This window comes from Anser anser (assembly GCF_964211835.1).
Source record: "Anser anser genome assembly, chromosome: 9".
Classification (NCBI taxonomy): Eukaryota; Metazoa; Chordata; class Aves; order Anseriformes; family Anatidae; genus Anser; species Anser anser.
In genome coordinates, this window is record NC_139729.1 from 24217666 (window position 1) to 24236297 (window position 18632).

At 50.1% G+C, this 18632-nt stretch overlaps 1 protein-coding gene across 8 annotated transcripts in view; it reads left to right on the forward strand.

Annotated features, from left to right (window-relative positions):
- MECOM (MDS1 and EVI1 complex locus) overlaps positions 1 to 18632 on the forward strand; it is a 318806-nt gene that overhangs the window by 1936 nt on the left and 298238 nt on the right. The window contains exon 1 of one of the 8 annotated variants that reach the window (XM_083848502.1): positions 11818 to 13124. The exons of the other annotated variants lie outside the window; for them this stretch is intronic. Coding sequence (XP_083704628.1) covers positions 13049 to 13124 — 76 coding nt within the window. The 5' untranslated portion in view covers positions 11818 to 13048. Of the gene's footprint in view, positions 1 to 11817; positions 13125 to 18632 lie in introns of those variants that run through there. 8 annotated transcript variants of the gene reach the window in all.

The following is an 18632-nucleotide window of genomic DNA, read 5'->3' on the forward strand; positions in this document are numbered from 1 at the left end:
CCGTTTGCAAACAAAAATGCTGCTCGGTGCCCAGCTCGCGGTCCCTGCTCCGGGGCTAGCACCGTGTCCGAGGCTGCATTAACTAATCCTCCGGCTGCAATCCGCTCCTAAAGGAAATCGGGTTTAAAAAGCCGGGATTCGGGCGTTTTGCGAAAGGCTCGCTCTTTTTTTTTTTTTCCTTCCCCCCGAAGAGCGGCTCGGTTTCACGGCAAGTGGGAGCGGGGTCGGAGGCGACCCCTGCGATGTCGTCGGAAAAGTTTGCAGCTTTTCGGTGCTTTCTTTCGGGGCTGGGAGCAGCAAACATTTCGTAGCCTTCGCCCTCTTACGTGGAAAAGCGGCAGGGATCGGGATCCAGCGCGCCCCTTGCATTATTTCACTTTTACTTTTTTGTGTGTGTGCGGCAAATAAAAATCGCCCCGGTTGTGTGGCTGCCGCTAATGCTCAGGAAAGCTTTTCCCTCGTCGCTACAGGCGGGTACCTGCCGTGAACATTTGCTCGGCCTCGCTGTAAAACTGCTAAAAACCAATTTGGAGGTGTCCCCCCCTTACAGTGCGCCCAAACTAAAAAGAAAAAAAAAATAGAAGAAACAAAAAGAGGAATAACTAGTAGAGGAATAACTAGTAGGGAATAGCTAGAGATTTTTTTTTTTTTAATGCCCAGCTTTAAATATAGGGGGATAAGGGAGCTGAAGCCTCCCTCGCTGCCGCGCTTGCGGAGCTCTGTGCGGGGCCAGCGGTGCGGGGCCGGGCGCGGGGGTGCGGGGCCGGCCCTGGGGGTGCGGATCCGGCCTTGGGGGTACGGACCCGACCCTGGGGGTGCAGGTCTGACCCTGGGGGTACGGATCTGACCCTGGGGGTGAAGATCCTGCCCTAGGGGTGCGGGTCCAGCCCAGGAGATGCGGGGCCGGCCATCCGCAGCCGAGCTGCACCTGCGCGGTCTCCCGCGGGCCGGGCAGCGCCGGGCAGCCCCCGGGGTCCGGGCAGCTTTTTTTGCGCCGGTCCGGGGGGGTTGTGCCCTCCCGGGGATCCCTTATCCCCGAATAACCCCCGCCCCAGCCCCGGGCGCCGCCAGCCCGCAGCCCCGCAGCCGGCCCGGGGCAGCCCCCGGCCCCCCGGTAGCCTCATAAAGAGGCAGAAGGTGATCAGCTTAGGGGAACACACGTGAAGAAGGAGGCACTTGTTACTTTTACACTTTATCACCACTTTTTTACAGGCAATTTAGTGCGGCCAAGGTAGATCCAGATCCCCCTAACCATCTGAGATAGTAAAATAACACTTTCCTAAGTTTCAGCAGCTTTTCCTGCGCCTGTAATTTGCCTCAGCCTAGCACTTAAAAAGCCCCGATTGAAAAACAGAGCCGGCAACTTTATTTGCCTGTTTAAGACTCGGTGCGGGAATTTGTTTTCGAGCAGGGAAACGTTTGCCGTGCCCGGGCTCCCAGCCCTCGCGGCGGGGCTCTTCGCTCGCCCTTGCTTTACCCGTGCCTGTACCGCAGCCGGCGCCGTGCAGCCGGCACAGCTCGGCTCGGCTCGGCTCGTCCCGGCTCGGCTCGTCCCGGCTCGGTTTGTCCCGGCTCGGTTTGTCCCGGCTCGGCTTGTCCCGGCTCGGCTTGTCCCGGCCCGGCCCGGCAGCATCCCGGCGCGGCGCTGTCCCCGGGTGGCTTCTGCGCGGCGGCCGCAGGCTCGGGAGGCTCCGGGGCCGGCCGAGACAATCCCGTCCCGTGCCGGGCACCTCGTCCCGAGGCGCTGCGTTAACCCTTGGCACGGTGCAGAGCGGGCGGGGGGCTTCCCTCGCCCCCTTCTTCCTTTCCTACTTTCCCTCCTCATTTTCCCCCTTTTTTGCCCTTCATTTTTTCTCCTTTTTTTTAATCTTTCTTTCTTTCTTTCTTTCTTTCTTTCTTTCTTTCTTTCTTTCTTTCTTTCTTTCTTTCTTTCTTTCTTTCTTTCTTTCTTTCTTTCTTTCTTTCTTTCTTTCTTTCTCTTTCTTTCTTTCTTTCTTTCTTTCTTTCTTTCTTTCTTTCTTTCTTTCTTTCTTTCTTTCTTTCTTTCTTTCTTTCTTTCTTTCTTTCTTTCTTCTTTCTCTCTCCTTCTCTCTCTCTCTCTCCTCCCTCTTTCTTTCTTTCTCTCTCTCTCTCTCTTTCTCTCTTTCTCTTTTTCTCTCTCTCTTTCTCTCTCTCTCTTTCTCTCTTTCTCTTTCTCTCTTTCTCTCTTTCTCTCTCTCCCTCTTTCTTTCTCTCTTTCTCTCTCTCTCTTTCTTTCTCTTTCTCTCTTTCTCTCTCTCCCTCTTTCTTTCTCTCTCTCTCTCTCTTTCTCTCTTTCTGTCTCTCCTTCCTTCCTTCCTTCCTTCCTTCCTTCCTTCCTTCCTTCCTTCCTTCCTTCCTTCCTTCCTTCCTTCCTTCCTTCCTTCCTTCCTTCCTTCCTTCCTTCCTTCCTTCCTTCCTTCCTCCCTCCCTCCCTCCCTCCCTCCCTCCCTCCCTCCTTCCCTCCTTCCCTTTTTCTTTCCAACCTTCCTCTTTCCTTCCCTCTCTCCCTCCCACTCCCTCACCCAGTCTCTCCTTTCCCTCCCCTTCTCTCCCTCCTTTCTCCCCCCCATTTTTCCATCTCCCTCTCTCCCTGCCCACCTCCTCTATTCCCCCCCAGCAGCCGCCACCACCACATCTGGCACCGCCGCCTGCCCCTGGGCAGCCACCGCTGCCTGCTGCCCCCAGCTGCCCCAGCTGGCCCCCAGCTGTCCCCAGCTGCCCCCCACTGCCCCCACTGCCCCCCAGGGCCCCCCGTCTGCCCCCAGCTGCCCCCCGCCGCACCGGCCCGGCCACAGTGAGGGGCAGGGGCAGGACACAAAGGGAAAGGAGGGTCCGAGGAGCGAGCTCGTCATTAATGCGGCCCTGCTTGTAAATGAAAAATGTAACCCTTGTTAATTAGCGCTGTTTACACGGGGTACAAGAAACTTAAGAAATGTTTCTACAAAGGGGAAGGAACTGTTTACAAAACTCTTTCAAAAGTGTGACATATTGCTGCAGTTCCAGCACTAAAAAGCCAAACACACTTACACGCCTTTGAAGTTGGCTGGCTGAGGCAACATTATTTGACTCGGATTCAGCTATTGCTTGTGGGTATAACTAATGGCTTTTACCTCGTCCGTGGGCTGGGAGGGGCGAGGGCCTGGGCGCCGCGGCCATTGGGTCCCCCCGGAGCGCCGGGGCTGGCTCCCCGCCAGCCCTGCACAATGTCAACATTGAATATTTGAATTCCCAGACTCTATTTAACAACTTTCTAAATAAATAAACTCATTGTGTGTCTGTGTTTAAAATTATTTCACCTCTTGCAGAAAAGCTGCAGCATCCTATTACACCGGCCTCTCGGGCTGCTTTTTCCCCCCCCCTTTTTCCCCCCCCACCCAGCACACGCGAACGGGGCCGAGGGGCTCTGTCTGCGGCCCCATATCTCCCCCGATCCCTTTCCCTCCATCTCCTCACGAAGCACGAGTGGGAGCCGCTCGGACACCTCCCGCCCCGCGCTATCTAATCGCTCCCAAAAACAAAGCCAGGTTCACAAAGCCGGTTAAATATTAATCATTTCCAAAAGGAGGCCCACGTGAGTGCCATTGCTGCGGCGGTGCCCTGGACGTACTCAATCATTTTGGCTGCCGTACCATAGGCGGGCTCCAGGGACAGCTTTCATTGTTGTTGCCATAAATGGCTATTAGTGTTCATATTCACCTATTCACCTAGTTATTTGTGTCTATGTGTGTGCGTGTGTGTGCCCGTGCCGTGCAGACGTGTGCATTCACAACGCACCTCTCTGTTCATGCCACGGAGCTATATAAAGATGTATGATACCTATATGGAGCTATATAAAGATACCTATAGAGATACCTATACGTGTGCGAACGTACAGCTGAAAAACCAGGTAAACACAACGGATATCTGCAATTGCACCCAATGCATGTGCTGGGTTAGACAGGGATCCCCAGGCTCTCGCGGGTGCTTGCAGGCTGTGCACCCACAGCTCCACAGCCCCAGGGGCTCAGGATTTTTGTGGCTGCCTACAGGGAGCTCGGACCCTGAGCCAGGACCCGCGAGCCTGGACGTCGGTCCCTGGCCTGCTTCCCAAACGCATTAATTGTGGACTTCCGTGGTGGGAGGACGCGCTGTGGAATATTTATTGACTTCACGTGTAAGCAAAGACGTTTGGCTAGAGAAGACATTTCTGGCCGTCTCGGGGAGCACGCACGGCCCTCTGATGGTTGCTGGAGATGAAGGCAGGGCGTGCGTGCTGTGAGGACAGGTACCTGGTGCGTCGGCGCTCAGCCCAGCCCGCTGGAGGGTGGCTGAGGAAAGGGCAGCGGGAAGCAGCCGGAGTTTTATAAATCTCAGCTAATGAAGCCTTGTCCACAGGAATTGCCCTGCCTCGCTGTAAACCAGTTTCTAAACAGATGTACTTTAACTTTGGAAGGGACTGCTCAGACGCTCAGGTTTCCAGCTAAGAATTCAGGATATTTGTTTGTTTAAAATTTAACTAGGTTTGCTGTCATTTTTGGAGCAAGTCAGAGCCCTTTTGCCATGATTTAATACAGTCAGTTTTACATCATTTTAGTTTAGTTAGGCAAGGCTGTGAGTTCCTACATGAAAAGCAGAAAGAGGTTTAATCATACATAGCTTTTCCAGCTAGCAGATACAAGTGTAATACTATCCAGTAGACAGAGCTAGAACTGGGCAAATGCAGATTACAAATACAGTTTATATTTTAAGTAGTGGAGGTATTTAACCATTAAAACAATTTACTGAGAGCTGGGTGGATTTCAACATCACTGGAATTCCTTTGTCTTAATTAAGGTTGGCTGTTTTTCTAAAAAGATATGAGCTAATCCAAACAGGAATTAATTTAGGGAATTCCTGTAGCCTGTGTTGTGCAGGGGGTCAGAGCAGACCATTCTTCCTGGCTTTATACTCTGTGCACCTAGTTAAGGCAGCGCCTTTCATACGGAGGCGTTGACTCGAGGCTGGGCTCGTAGAATTGCTCTTTAAAAAACGAAATGGACATAAAAAAAAAGAAAAAAAAAAAAAACAGGCTTCGGCTCAGACAACGGAGAACCGATGCCTGGCTCAAAGTCCGCTGCTCTTTTCCATCACTGCTGCTGCTTGTGTCTGCACTGCAGGGCTCCCGGAGGGTGCTCCCCATCTCAGGGGTGCCCAGTGCCTGTGCTCGAAAGCAAAAGTCCCCGGGGGGGGTTTACACAGGTGGGAAGGGGAAGGGAGCCCATGGGGGTAGGATGTGGAGAGGGGTCCCGAGGTGCAGCTGCAGGATGCTCTGCGGTGCTAAGAAGTGGCTGTTGTTACCCACGGAGCCTGGACTCTGCCTCTTTGCATTGCTGCTTTAAATATGAAAATTAAAATGCCCAGGGTATGGAGCAGCCCTGCCTGATATTCACAGACCCTATGCTCCCCCCCTTTTGTGTGCACTTCTAGGCTATAGCCGGGCAAAGCCTTCTCCAGGGCTCTTGCAAGGAAAGGCAGCCACGGGGCCGTGCAGGAGGAGGGAAGCTAGCCTGCAAGGAATATTGTGTTTGGTGCTAAATATGTAACAAAGAGAAAGAAATGTGAGCTAATCCAGCAATAGGAGCTGAGAAGTGAAATACATTTTGTTTTATTTCAGGCTTTAATATTGCGGTCTTTTTCGGGGGAGCATTATCTTTTAAAGTAGGATATCTGCAACGACATAAAACCCCGCTACCTTGAGGGAATGTCAAAGTTTGATCTCCAAAATAAAGGAAATTCAAAGTTAAGGCTGAAATGTACCACATGGCCTCCGAGTCCCAGAAACAGCAGGAGGCAAGGAGGCAGCTGAAGGTACGGCTGTGCGTGGGGACTGCCCCAGCCACCGCAGATAGGTGGCACGGATCGAACGGGGCTGGCACGGGGCGGAGAGGCGCTGGCTCAACAAGCTCTGCGGTGGGCTCAACTCTTTTTGCAAGTCTTGGCTGATCTGTGATGGGCGTGTGAGTTTTATGGTGGAAAGACTGCTGATAGGGCTTGATTTGTACTATAGGAACACTCATTCCCCTTTGGCACCGACAGTTTTTGTTTACAAAATCTCATACTAGGGCAACATTTTTGGACAGAAAAGAGATATACAAAAATTACAGCTCTTTTTTTTTTTTTAATGAGGAATTGCTCATATGTCTGATCATGTGCACTACTTCTTAGCCCTGTTTAAACTCTAAACTAAATTTAAATTGCCTGTAAAACAATACCCAGAATGGAAACTGCCACACGACTGTAGCCCCCGCTCCCCGACCCCAGCCCGTGTTCCCTTGCAAAGCAGTTCTTTTTGCTTCGGGACTGCAGCGAGCTACAAACCAGAGGAGCAAGACTTCTGTGAATAGGTTATTTTTGGCAATTGCATCACCGATTATGTATAAAATTTCAAAAAAATATGAGTTCTGCCAGTTTGATCTCGGAGAGGGCTACAGAAAATGGAAAGCCCTGAGACTGCTGTAACATCATCCTATTTTGTCTATTAGCTCTCATTAGATTACCAGGATACCGAGAGCTCCGTATCGGCCAATCTAACAAAATCTCCCAGGTGGCTTAAATTAAAAAAATTAGCCATAAATATATTCTGCATAATGCAATTTATTACGGCTGTTTATTGCGTGCGGTGGGAAAACGCCTGGTGTCGGATGATCCCAGTGCAGCGCGTGTGCCCCGCTAAAGCCGGTTACGCCGCGAGGGCCCCAGCTGAATTCGGAGCTCGGCACCCTGCAAAGCCACACGCATGTGGCACGGGCCTCGGGCAGCTAAAAACTGCAGCTGGGGTGGGGGAGCTGGATGCCAGGATGAAGGTGGAGGGTGTCCGGAGGCAGCGGCGCTTGCTGGAGAAAGCGGGGGGCAAACGGTGCTGGGCCCCAGCATGGATAAGCCCAGTGGTACTGGGATCGGGGGGCTCGGCTGTGCCCCCCTGGAGGTTTTTCCTGGATGAAAGGCAGAGGGGACGGGGCTCTTGGGGACGGGGATGACACATCCACCTGCTGCTGGGGAGCTGCAGCAGGGAGCTGGTGGCTCCAGAAATATCTCCTGGCTCTGCCCCTGCCTTTTTGCACCAAGTCAGCACTCCAGCAAGGGCGAAATCATTCCTAGGTTTAACAAAATTCTCCCCCCGCCCCCCGCCCCCCCCCCCCCGGCTCCTTCACACACGCATTAACACCAAACTGGCAGGGCCGATGGAAAAGGATTTTGCATTTTGGAAACCGAGCTGGCTGAGCGCTCGCCGCGGGCCCGATCCCAAACCCACTGATGGAGCCCGTGGAGGTCGCACCGAGTCCCAGGGGCTTCGGAGCGGCTCTGGCCGGAGTCACCCCCCTCTCTTCCTCCTCCGGGGCTTTTATCAGCAGGCTGTGCTCTGCGGCGAGCCCCGAGATGTGATGGCGTAACAGATACCTGCACATACATCGGCGTAAGTGAATTAGGTTGGCCCTGTAATCTGGGCTCATTTAGGAGCCGTTTCAGCCATTAGGATGAAACACGAACGCTGCTGGTGGGACCGTGGCGAGCCCACGTGCTTGTTTCCCACTGTGCCCCCTCCCTTCAGCCGTCCCATGGGACGGGGCTGTGGCGGAGGCCTGGGCAGGGGACCTGAACCCTGACAGCGCCCGTGTCCCCAGCACTGCATTTCTCCAAATAGCCCAAATTTGTGTCTTCTAACCAGGTATTTTTGCTGCTGAACATACCTGGCACCTGCAGGTATGCGCTGCCGCACGTGCTCCATCGCTGCCTCCCCACTTCATCCCATACAGAAGGTGTGTGAGAGATGAGCACTGACCACCGAGAAAAAACACCCAAACATGTCTAAAACATGACTTGAGTGCCCACTGGTGCTTAAATTTTTGATTTAAAAACTATTTAACGTTTCAAGCATTTGATAGAAGTGATTCACTTTTCCCTCTTGAAACTCCTCTGCCATTTGAACTCAGTGTGGCCACGTTTCCACCGCATTTTATTCACTTGCACCTTGGTGGGGAATTAAGCAACGCTTTCGGCATGTTTTAATCCTTCCCCTGTTCTTCGTGGCTCTGTACGAAGGGAGAAAAGGAAACATGTTGCTTGAAAGAATTCTGAAGTGATGTTTCTATTTTACTTTTTTTAGGCTCTTGGTGTATTTTTGGCTGCAGGGACTGGCATGGGGACTGGTCTAAGAATACACGACACAGAAAAATAAATTGGCTGTATCTGTGCTAACAGCACTGCTTTATACTCTTGCTGTTTTTTTGGGGGGTTGCTGTATCATGATAATGGTAATTTACAGCAATAATTAAGACCTGTGAACAGTAAAAGAGGAATGGTATTTGTTTGTCCCGATTCTTTCAGTTATTATAGTAGCAATGTCTAAGTAGTCTGACAGCCTATGGAGGTGCTATTAAGCGTGTGCGCTCTGCCTGCCCGAATAATTGCTGTGCAGGGGGTAGAGATATGTGGTGCCATGCAAAATGAGAAATGGCAAAACCATCCTCTTGGCCAGACAGGACACTGGATATCAGAGACGTCCGAAGGATGCGAGCAGGCTCAGAATGAGAGGAGGTGAAATGACCTGTGCTGGACCAATGTCCCAAGCGAAAGCCCCACCGAACCTGTGCCTCACAGGCTGGCACAGCGTTAGACCTCGGATGGGATGGAGCAAAGCTTCCCCCTGAAGGGTCAGCCGTGCACCAAACCCAGGAGACCCATTTCCAACCTGGCTTTGTGATTTATGAGGACTGGAGTTAGAGCAGCAGCCGCAGAGCCCTACCGGGACTGGGTGCCCCTTCTGCTGAGCTCTGTGCAAACCTGGGCAGCTCGTGCAGAGCTTAGGACCTAAGAAATGCAGATTAAACTTCAGGTTTGGTGCCCTATGTATGCAATCACTGCATCGTTGGGGGCAGAAATAAAACCCTGGGTAGAAGCTGATGTTGTAAGGAGAATCCACCAAGTCGGGGCTGCGTAGTGTTGGGCTTTTTGCTTGTATTTCGGTGGGTGTGCTTCAGTTTTATCCCATCACACCTCCCCCTTTGCCTTCCAGTGCCCCCTCGCTCTATTTTAGGGAGCCCTATTATTTTTGGCTGTGGCTGCCGGGTGACCAAGCCACGTAGAGCCGTGAGGATCCTGCAGCGTCACCCACTTGCTTTCAAAGCGAAGAGCCCCGAGATCGATGGGGAAGGAAGGGGGCAAACCCAGCAGATAATCCAGCCCCACAAAGCCCCGGGGCTGTGGTGCCAGCACGTTTCCTGCCCCGGCACTGCCAGGGGGACGTGAGCGGTGCGGCTGGCCAGCGCCAGCAACCAAAACGTTCCCCAAGCCTGCAAGGCTTATTATGGTTCTTTTAAAGTCAGTGCCAAGAAAAAGGGTCTACACAACCTCCAAGCGAGGCTTCATAAGCTCAGCTTTACGGTGGGATAATTTGGAGCCAAACCATCATGGATTTTGCATAGAGAAATACCCCACGGAGCATCACAGACCGGGAAGAAAATATATTGAGGAAAGAGAAGACTGATAATTTTATGGCTTTCCTTGAAGTTAGGCAGTAAAATGGGCTTTATTTAGCAATTTCCTCACTTCTGATTGCAATTTTGTTACCAGTGCAATGTTTTCAGATATAATTTTCTGTGAATGTGGAGAAACTTTAGATGCCCGGGCTTTGTGTGCTGTGCCCAGAGGTGCCACACTGCTTCCCAGGATCTGCCCGCAGCGTAAAATGTTTGATTTTGGAGCAGGCTGCTGGGCAGGGCGTGCTGGTGGCACTTAGCTCTGCTCTTAACGTTGTGCCTTGAGCCCATGTGGCTGGACAGCCCTTCAAGGGGATGGGATGAGCATTTGAAAGCCAACTGCATGGCTTGATCCAGGGCACGGATGAGGGACACAGATATTTTTTCGAGGATGAAGTATTTCTAATCTGAAATTTAGAACCCAGGTGAGGTGATCTTTGCACTCTTAAAGCTCATCTTCCCAAACAGGGGCTATTAAAATCCCTTGTCCCTTAGCCTTTTGGCCAAAGCACGTGTGCAAATCCCATCCAGAATTTCTCCGATGGGATTAAGATAAACCTCCGCTATGTTTGCTCCTCGTGTGAGTAGTTATTTTTCACTCAGCATGGTTCAACTTCAACAAAAATGTATTTCACAATGCAATAATTCACACCCACTTTTCTTTGGGAAATCATTTATAGAAGGAAAGTTAAATGCGGGCAGACATTTGCGGGAGTACTGCTGATACATGCAACATGTCCAAATGTTGAGGGAAGTGATTGTGGGTACAGCAGAAGATGCCATCTTGACCTTGGCAGTTTGTTTATTAGACACGAAATCACGGATATTTCTTCTTCCAGCTCTAACTGGTCTGAGAACTCAGATATAACCTTAAAAGCCCTTTCTGGGGTTTTGAACAGAATTTAAACCTCATCACGGCTCAATACTATTTATGCAGCTTGAATGAGAAAAGGGAAAACACCACGGGAAAGGAAAAAAAAGGTGCAGAAACTAGAGAAAAATAAGGTTTTTCGCTCTGATGGCTGAACTTCCTCTTCAGTGTAGTCCCTCCTGGTGTCACTGCACAGCTGGAGCAGAGAACAGGGGAGCATTTGATGCCTTTCGCCCACTGCGTTGATGCGCCCTGTGCGCACGGCAGCCGGTACCCATCAGGTCCCTCCGACAGCCTCCTGGGTGCCACGGGGGGAAAGGGCTCTCCTCAGCCCTCGGCAGCAGAGGTGGCACTGGAGATAAGGCAGAAGTGGCCAGAGGGCAGGCAGGTGCTCTGTGGGGAGGGGATGGACAACGGGACACGCTGACGGACTGACGGACTGCTGTCAGCCCCCCGAACCAAAGCAGGCGGACACATCCTCTCCAGTGGCACCTTCCCATGCAGGAACATTACAGTAATTCAGGACAGCGTGTCGAAGAGGTGATCAGTATTTTTTAAATACTAAACAGGCCCTGGGTATGCTGTTCTCGATGGTTTCCTCCCCTCAGTGCCACGCCACTATGCCATCCACATGCAGGAGCTCAGCAAGCTGATGTGGCGAAGTGACCCCCGTGCATCCTGACCTCCTCCTCCCGATGCTCAGCGCGCACAAAGGTGCTGAGCCTGCCCTCGGCTCCCTGCCTTCCCTCCGTGTCCCTGAGCAGCAGAAACGGCCGTGCTCGGCGGGTCGGGGAGATCCAGCTGAAGGCTGCGAGGGCTGGAGGGAGCGGTGTTGCTTTAGGATCCCTGCCTGCCGAGCGACATATCAGGAGGGAGAAGTCTGAGCCTGAAGCGGTGCCGAACAGCGTCGGAGCGGGCTGGAAGGCTGAGCTCCTGCAAGACGGAAAGCGAGGAATTCAACGGCCGTAAAAGAGAGGTTAAGGAGAGAACAAAAAGGAAAGGAAATAAAAGTGATATGAAAGGCTGGAAAAACAGCTACATCCAGATATTAACCGCTGCTGCTGTATTTGGACACCACACTGAGTTAATAGAAGTACTTGGTGAATGCGTGTTGGTGTGGAATAGGAGACAATTTCAGAAATGATCTAGATCTTCAGAAACACGGAAAATATTTTAGCGAAACATATTTCGTGTGCGTGCAAATCTGCCAATAGCTTGAAGACGTATTCTGCAGGAGACAAGCAAGAGAAGGTATGGTTTGCTGTTGGGATTTTCAGCCAAACTCCCTCGCTTTTGGAGTTGGAGATCCCTTTCTTCTCCAAGATGCCTTTCCCCGGCTGTCAGAGGAGCGGGAGCAGACAGATCCATCCCCGGCCGATCAGATGTGGCTGTCTGGCAGCCACAGAAACCGCACAGATAGTGCTGCCTCGGAGGGTTTTGTTCCTCTCTAGCGTGCTGGAGCAGGAGGAGCAGCCCCAAAGCTGGTGCAAAGGTGGCTGACGGAGGCGAGGGGCTCTGCTGGCTGCTCGCCCTGGGATCCAGCCAGGACGAGGAGAAAGCAGATGCAGGGCAATCTTCACTCTGTCTGGGGCTGCTCCCGTCTCTAACACGCAGGAGGAGAAAATCCTGACAGTTGTTTAAAACAAGGAGCTTCCCCTCCCTTTCGGATTTCTGGGTGTTCCTGGGGATTGCGTTCTTCCAGGAGTGTCATTTGTTTCGGAGCGCAGCATCACGGCCAGACAGCTTCGACTTTAATTCCTGGGAACATCTTTATAGGCTGTTTTCACAGCTACATAACAACATTATTTTATCTATCCATCTCTCACACCATTTCCCGATATACAGAATTATCGAGGCTACCCATCAGTCACTCCTGTGTTTTCTAGTCCTCAGTGCCTTTACCACTTTTAGGACATCTTTCTGGTATTACAGCTACACTAATCTTGGTGTTATTATTATTATTATTTTTTAAAATTACTTGGAGTCTTAAAAAAAATCTGCCGAGATGTGCAAGGCCAGCTAAAGAGAAGCAAAAGATTAAGCTGCAGTTATATCATCACTAACTTCCTGAATGTTCAAGTGAGGAAAGGCTGTTAACTAAGTCTGTATTTTTTTTTTTTTTCCATAGAAGAGCAGAACATCTGCTTTTTTAATTGTGAGCTAATGAGTTGGGGCTGCGCACCACCTGATGTTGTCCTCTGCAGCCTTTCAGGCATCCAGGCCGCCCAGCTGCTTTCTCCCTGGGCTTGCACCAGCGTTTCTCCAGTTTTCAGAGAATCCGCGCCGTGTTTGCACGCCTTTCGTGCTGGATGGTCGGGGGTATGACGGGGTTAGGTGGGAGATAGATAGGAAGAGAGATTCCTTGGTGCAAGGCTTAAGAGATTGGGAAGGTGCTTCCAGCCCCTCCTGAGCTTCCCCTCCTCATAGGGGCCGTGCTCAGCTGTACTCGATCACAGGGAAGTGGCTCCCACTTTTAGGGAAGGGTTGCTGATGCTTTCCACCTGCTGCTGGTTGGGTTTGGGGTTGGTGCAGGCAGCAGAGGAGCCTCAGGGCAGCCTGGCGGTGCTTTGGCACTGAGTGAAGCTGCCTCGGTTTCTCCCATGCTCAGGGTTTTGGGGTTCCTTTCCTGCAGCATGGGCATGGCGATGTGCTTCTTGGTGTCATGTTGTGCTGTAGCAGCGTCTTGTGGTGTCATCTCATATCAGTGTCGATGATGTGCTGTTTCCCCTGGATGTCAGGTAAAACCTACAAGAAATGAGCTTGTATGTTCTTGACAAATACATATATATTTTTTTTTTTTCAAAATTTTCACTTATTTAGTGTTGTGTTTGCTGATGTTGTTTTTTTTCAGTGTTAGTTACATCATCCAAAAGCAACAGGAGAGTTTTTTTTTCCCCTAGTGTGCTTTTCAGATGATGCTGGAGACTAGCTTGGGTGCGGGGCAAGCTGCTCTGTCCCCAGCAGTCTCCTCATCTGCAGCTGAAGTGCTATGGGGATAGGTGCTGGATGCCATCTCTTGTTCTACTTTTTGCCATAATCTTGAGTGCTGGTGCCTTTGTTGTTTCCTCTTCCAGCCCTGTGGTTCTGCTGCGCTCTGTGTGCTTCCCTCAAGGCATAAAAATGTTATAATAGGAAAAAAATCACTTGTGGCTGTAGGTTTGGGTTGGTGTCAGTCAGCAAGTAGAAGCCAGTCTGTGCCCTTAGTTTTGGGTTTCCCTGTGCCTAAGAAGGCTTTGAGGGTGCTCAGAGAATGGGTATCTCCTGAGAGCTGATGGCTCCTTGCGTTGTGCTGGGAGCTCGCAGGGGACATGGCAGAGCAGCCCAATCTCACCCTATTGAGAACCTGCAGGTCCCCATGGAGCTCAGTAGAGCTGCAGAGATTTAGGCTGTAACTGTTGGTCCTTATGACTTGAAGATGGCTTTTTTTCCACGTGGAAAGGGACTGGCACCTCTGATGTCCCCAGGTGAGAGAGCAGAAGGTGTGTAGAAGCCTGCGGAGCTGTGCTTTGGGGCCGTGCCTACCCGCCTGTGCGGACCTGCGGCCACTCCTGCTCTAAGCAGCAGGAGGTGGCAGGGGCTGGTGTCACTTCTTGTGTGTCTGTGGGCTCTGCTGGGGCTCAGCACGTACGTGGTGTCCGCTTGCTGGGCTGATGAAAAGCATGGGAACAAACTGCTGGCCAGAGTGGGGCATCGCTTGTGCGCTGAAGTCATGGCTCTCTGTTTGTGCAACGTTAACGCGTGTAGCATAAATGAGTTCCTATACCCTCTGCTGTTTCATTAATGTCACTTGTTTATAAGTGCTCTACATTAACAGCTATTTGACGGTGTCCATTAGCTTTTCCTAGGGTAACGTTATATAATAAAGCGAAGGCTAGCCAAAAGCAATAGTAATATGATAAACAAAAAATCCAAATTCTGGGTGAGAAATGTAATGGAGCGAGGGCTGAATTCTGGTGGGAGTTTGGTTTAATCTAAAGGTTAAAAAATGTTATAATTTGGGTTTAAGTAAATTGGCTCTCTAGTCCCAGAGGTCTCGCTCTTGTACTTGTCGTGCCTCCAAAGCTTCCACTAATGCCGATGGGAGTCCTGGGCGCACAAGAAATGCGGGTTCAGGTACTAAAGTTACAGATTGGCTTGGACCAAAACCCCTAATCCAAATACCTCTAGCTTTTGAAAGCATTTGCCAATTGGATTTGAATCTGGACACAAACATTGTGGCTTGAGCTCACTTACATCTGTGTAAATCTGTAGTATGGCCCCAATCCAGCAAAGCACGTAAATATGTGCTTAATTTGACTTCAAGGGGGCTATTGTGCGCTTAAAGCTAAGCATGTGTTTAAGTGCTTTGCTGGACTGAAGTCCAAATACGTTGGAGTCAATGAAATGACACCAAATAGTGCAGCAAAAGTGAGATTTGAAATGAACCAAAATGTTTGTATTTCTACCTGGAAATGAACACACTGTTCATATCCTACATATCCTGCATCCACTTTGTGTTTTCATCCATCTGCACGTAATGTATTCTTTACGGTAACCTGTCCCTTCAATACAGTAAAGAAGAAATATACTTTGAATTTTCCTGCTCTATTACTCATATTTCATGAAACGTGTTCTTATGCCAAGTGTCTGTTTATATATATTTATACATGTTGTTTCTTTATTGGTATTGGCAAGATACAAAAAGAAAAGAAATATTTTACAGTTAAAAACTTGTAAACAGTTTTATCCCTCATTTAAAACATTTTAAGAGTTTACCTGCCCATGGTCAAATTACTTTAACTTATTTTCAGTTTTGCTAGTCTGACAACATGAAAAATTTTTGTTAAATGCATAGGTTTATTTTTAGTTGCAAATACATTGTAAACAAGTGTGACGTGTAAGTGATGTACGCCTTTACACTTAACTATTAAATGCCACTTTTGTACTTGAAATCCCACGTTTAGTGATCGCCACACTACATAAAGCTGTCAATGAATATTTTCATGTGAATATGTTAGTACAGGTTAAAAGATCGTGTTTTGCTTTTTTGACTGCTGCAGCTTCTTGCAAAGAGGACTTGAGAGTTAATTGAGCCCAGCCCTGGAAAGGTGGCACAGGCATCAGCTGCAATGGGGAGGTAGAACAAAAATGAAACCTAAAAGAAACAAAACACAACAAGAAATAGCACTTGTGCCTGTGTGTGATGACCACAATACCGACGTAAAGAGCTGCATGTTGCGAATGTCTGTAGCTTATTAATGAGGTAACAGAAGCAAAATTAGGTATCAGCGGGGTTTGGCTCTGAATAAAACAGGGATCTTTTATCTCGGAGTGGTCTATTGAAGACTCGTGGGCTGTGATGTGGTGGCTGAGGTTGTAGGAGCTGACTGGTGCCATCTGAACTTGCTGGCGTTTCCCACTTTGGGCAACTAGATGCGGGCTCAGTCGCAGAGGGCAGCTGGCTGGAAACGGGGAAAATGTTTGCATAGGAATTCATGAAGAAAGATATTTTTGTATGTTTGTTTTTGAATGTAAAGAATATTTTTGCACTGGCTCCGTGTCTGGAGGTAGGTATTGGGTTTTCCTCACTGCCAGCTTCGAGGGAGTGTGTAGAGGCTGGAGAGTTGCTGATCTCTTGCAGAGAGTGATCTGCCCAGCCTGTCTGCAGCTCTGCAGCCACTGCAAAGTGACCAAGGTCCTGTTAACTCTAACGATGCAGAATTGACCCTAGATGGGTAAGGTTTTCCTTTAGGAAAAATCACTATGGGCTTCAGTTGCGCCATAAATGCATTTAGAGATTGTGAAGTGATTCTGGTGCACGTACAGCCAAACCCTGAATTCCTTCTCCAGTAGTGCTGTGGTGAGGACTGATTTCCATCCCAAATGACTCCACTGGCAGCAATGGCATTGCTCCTGATTCCCCGTGCACGGGCAGTGGGTGCCCACTGCCGCCCACTGCCACCCACTTCCCTTGCCCAGGAGGGACAGAGCTGTCCCACAGCAGTGGCACAGTGAGGGGCTTTCACCCCTGTGCCACGGACAGCTTTGTCCCTTCAGCCTTGTCCCACCGAGGCAGGCGGTGGCATGACGCATTCCCACCCTGGGACCCGCTGCAGCACCCTCAGCTTGGGAGATGCCCTATAAATCTCTATGGCTTTTGTTACTTGCTGCGGTACGTGACTGATGGCTTAAGGTAAAGAATGGGTGTTGGAGGAGCGGGTAGTTAACAAAAACATCCTTCGGTGCTTTCTGCTCAGCCTCCGTGACTGGTCCTTTTGGCTGGCAGCTGTGACTTGCAGCTCCTCGCCCCAAATGCAGGGACCTGTGGGTTTTGCAGCTGCTGGTGCCCACCTTGCTGTGACATTTTTGGGCTGCAGTTGGTTCTCCGGAGCGTGGAGCTGCTCTGAGAGCAGCCCGGTGTGAGCACATTAGCAAAGTGAGCCTGCTATAAAATATCGCTGCATCCAGCTGCCCCGTCAGTAGGTCAGGCTATTTGTCCCACCCAGACAGGGTGTCTAGCAATTCTGGCAGTGTCCCTCGCTTTGGCATGGGAAAACTTGTTTTGTTTGGCACTGGGGAAATAATATGCATAAATAGTAATGCTTGAGCCTAAACGCTCCCGTTGTCTTTAGGCGGAGTTATTTTATGACAGGTATTTCTTTTTTCCTGAAGGACTTGAATCCCAGCCTGCAGAACAGTTGCTGTTGAGTGGAAGCATTCCTGCTATTTTCCCTCAATTCAGAGGAAGCAATGCACTTGTTGTGTTACCTTGGTGAATCGAAAGTGGTTTTCACTTCCCTTAATTAAGCCTCCTTTGGCGATGGCCCCTCCAAGGTGGAGAGCGGAGCGTGCTCAGGAGCACCGCCGCTGATTTGAATTCCTAAATTCCTCTCCTTGCGAACTTCAAAGGCGAGTATATTGCTCTAAGAGGCACCAATTATGTAAACCCTGGGCTATTCAGAATGTTCCATAATTATTTATTTTCAACGACAGAGGTTTTAACCCAAACTAGACAGAAAACTGGCATTTCTCCAGTTATTAGCTTCTATTGAAAACGGTACCAAACAATGGGCAGGGTAACAGGGTAGATTAGTGTCCCTTCATCTTCCTGACCTGGCCATGTGTCAGAGCTGACCAAAATTACTTTGATTTGATGGCTATTAAAGGTCATGAGCAGAATGGGATCAGATGTCTCGGCTGAGGCTGAAGTGCACAACATTATATATTAATAGTAATTAAGTTGTTTCATTTAATAAGCGCCATCGGATTTAAAGGCATTGTTACAGTATCAGGGCAGGAGGAAGAAGGAGGCAGCCTGGATGGAGGCTGAGGGAGAGAGAAAGGGCTCTGGAATGAGTGAAATATGTCCCCGGAGTAATTTTTTATTTTATAAACTGAATGCAAACCTGATGGAGAACTATGGAAATGAGCAGTCATGCTGGATACATACACACACTCTCTCAATATTCCTATACTGTGGGTAATGAAAAGTGCCTTCAGGGATAGGGTGGCCTTACCATTCATCAGTGCCATAGCCTTAAGTGGGTAATAACTAAGAGCTCCCATATCTAGTGTGTATATAAATTCTAGCTCCTCAGTATATTTGCTGCAGACCGTATTTAATTTATACAATTCCTTAGCTTTAAAGCTGTCAATTGATAACATTCAATCTGTGAGTCTGGCTGATAAAAGGGAAGCGAAGAAGTGCTCTCTGGTGGCTGCAGCAGGAGAAGTTGCGGGGGCCAAAGATTGCATGGGGAGCGGGGTGGTGCTCGTGGGCCGAGCCATCCCCTTTGCTTTCCTCTTTGTCCCTTGGGGACACGAGCTGGTCCCTCTGCTGGGCAGGTACTGCACCTGTGTGTAGGCAGCAGTCTGGTTTGAGGATGAAGGTATCTCTCTGGCCTCCAAAGGTGGTGGGAATGGCCTCGCCATGTGCCTCTGGCCCTTGTGAGACTGGGAGATGCCAGGAGAGCTTCAGGTGGCTCCCCACATCCATGTCCACAGACATGTGGAAACGACTGCTGTACATGAGAGGGTCAGCGGTGGACTGTCTGGCCCTTGGAAGGAGCAAGATAGGAAGGAAGCCTCCAGCACGGTGACATAAAGGGAGGCTGGTAAGCGAGGGCTTTGCAGAAATTAGCTGTCTGGGGGCTGCACAGTGGATGTTGAACTTGGCCAGTGTCTGCAAATGCAGGAGCTGACCCAGCCTTCAGTCGCAGCAGCAATGAGGACATAAGTCTCTGTGACCGAATGACCTGTAGGTGCTG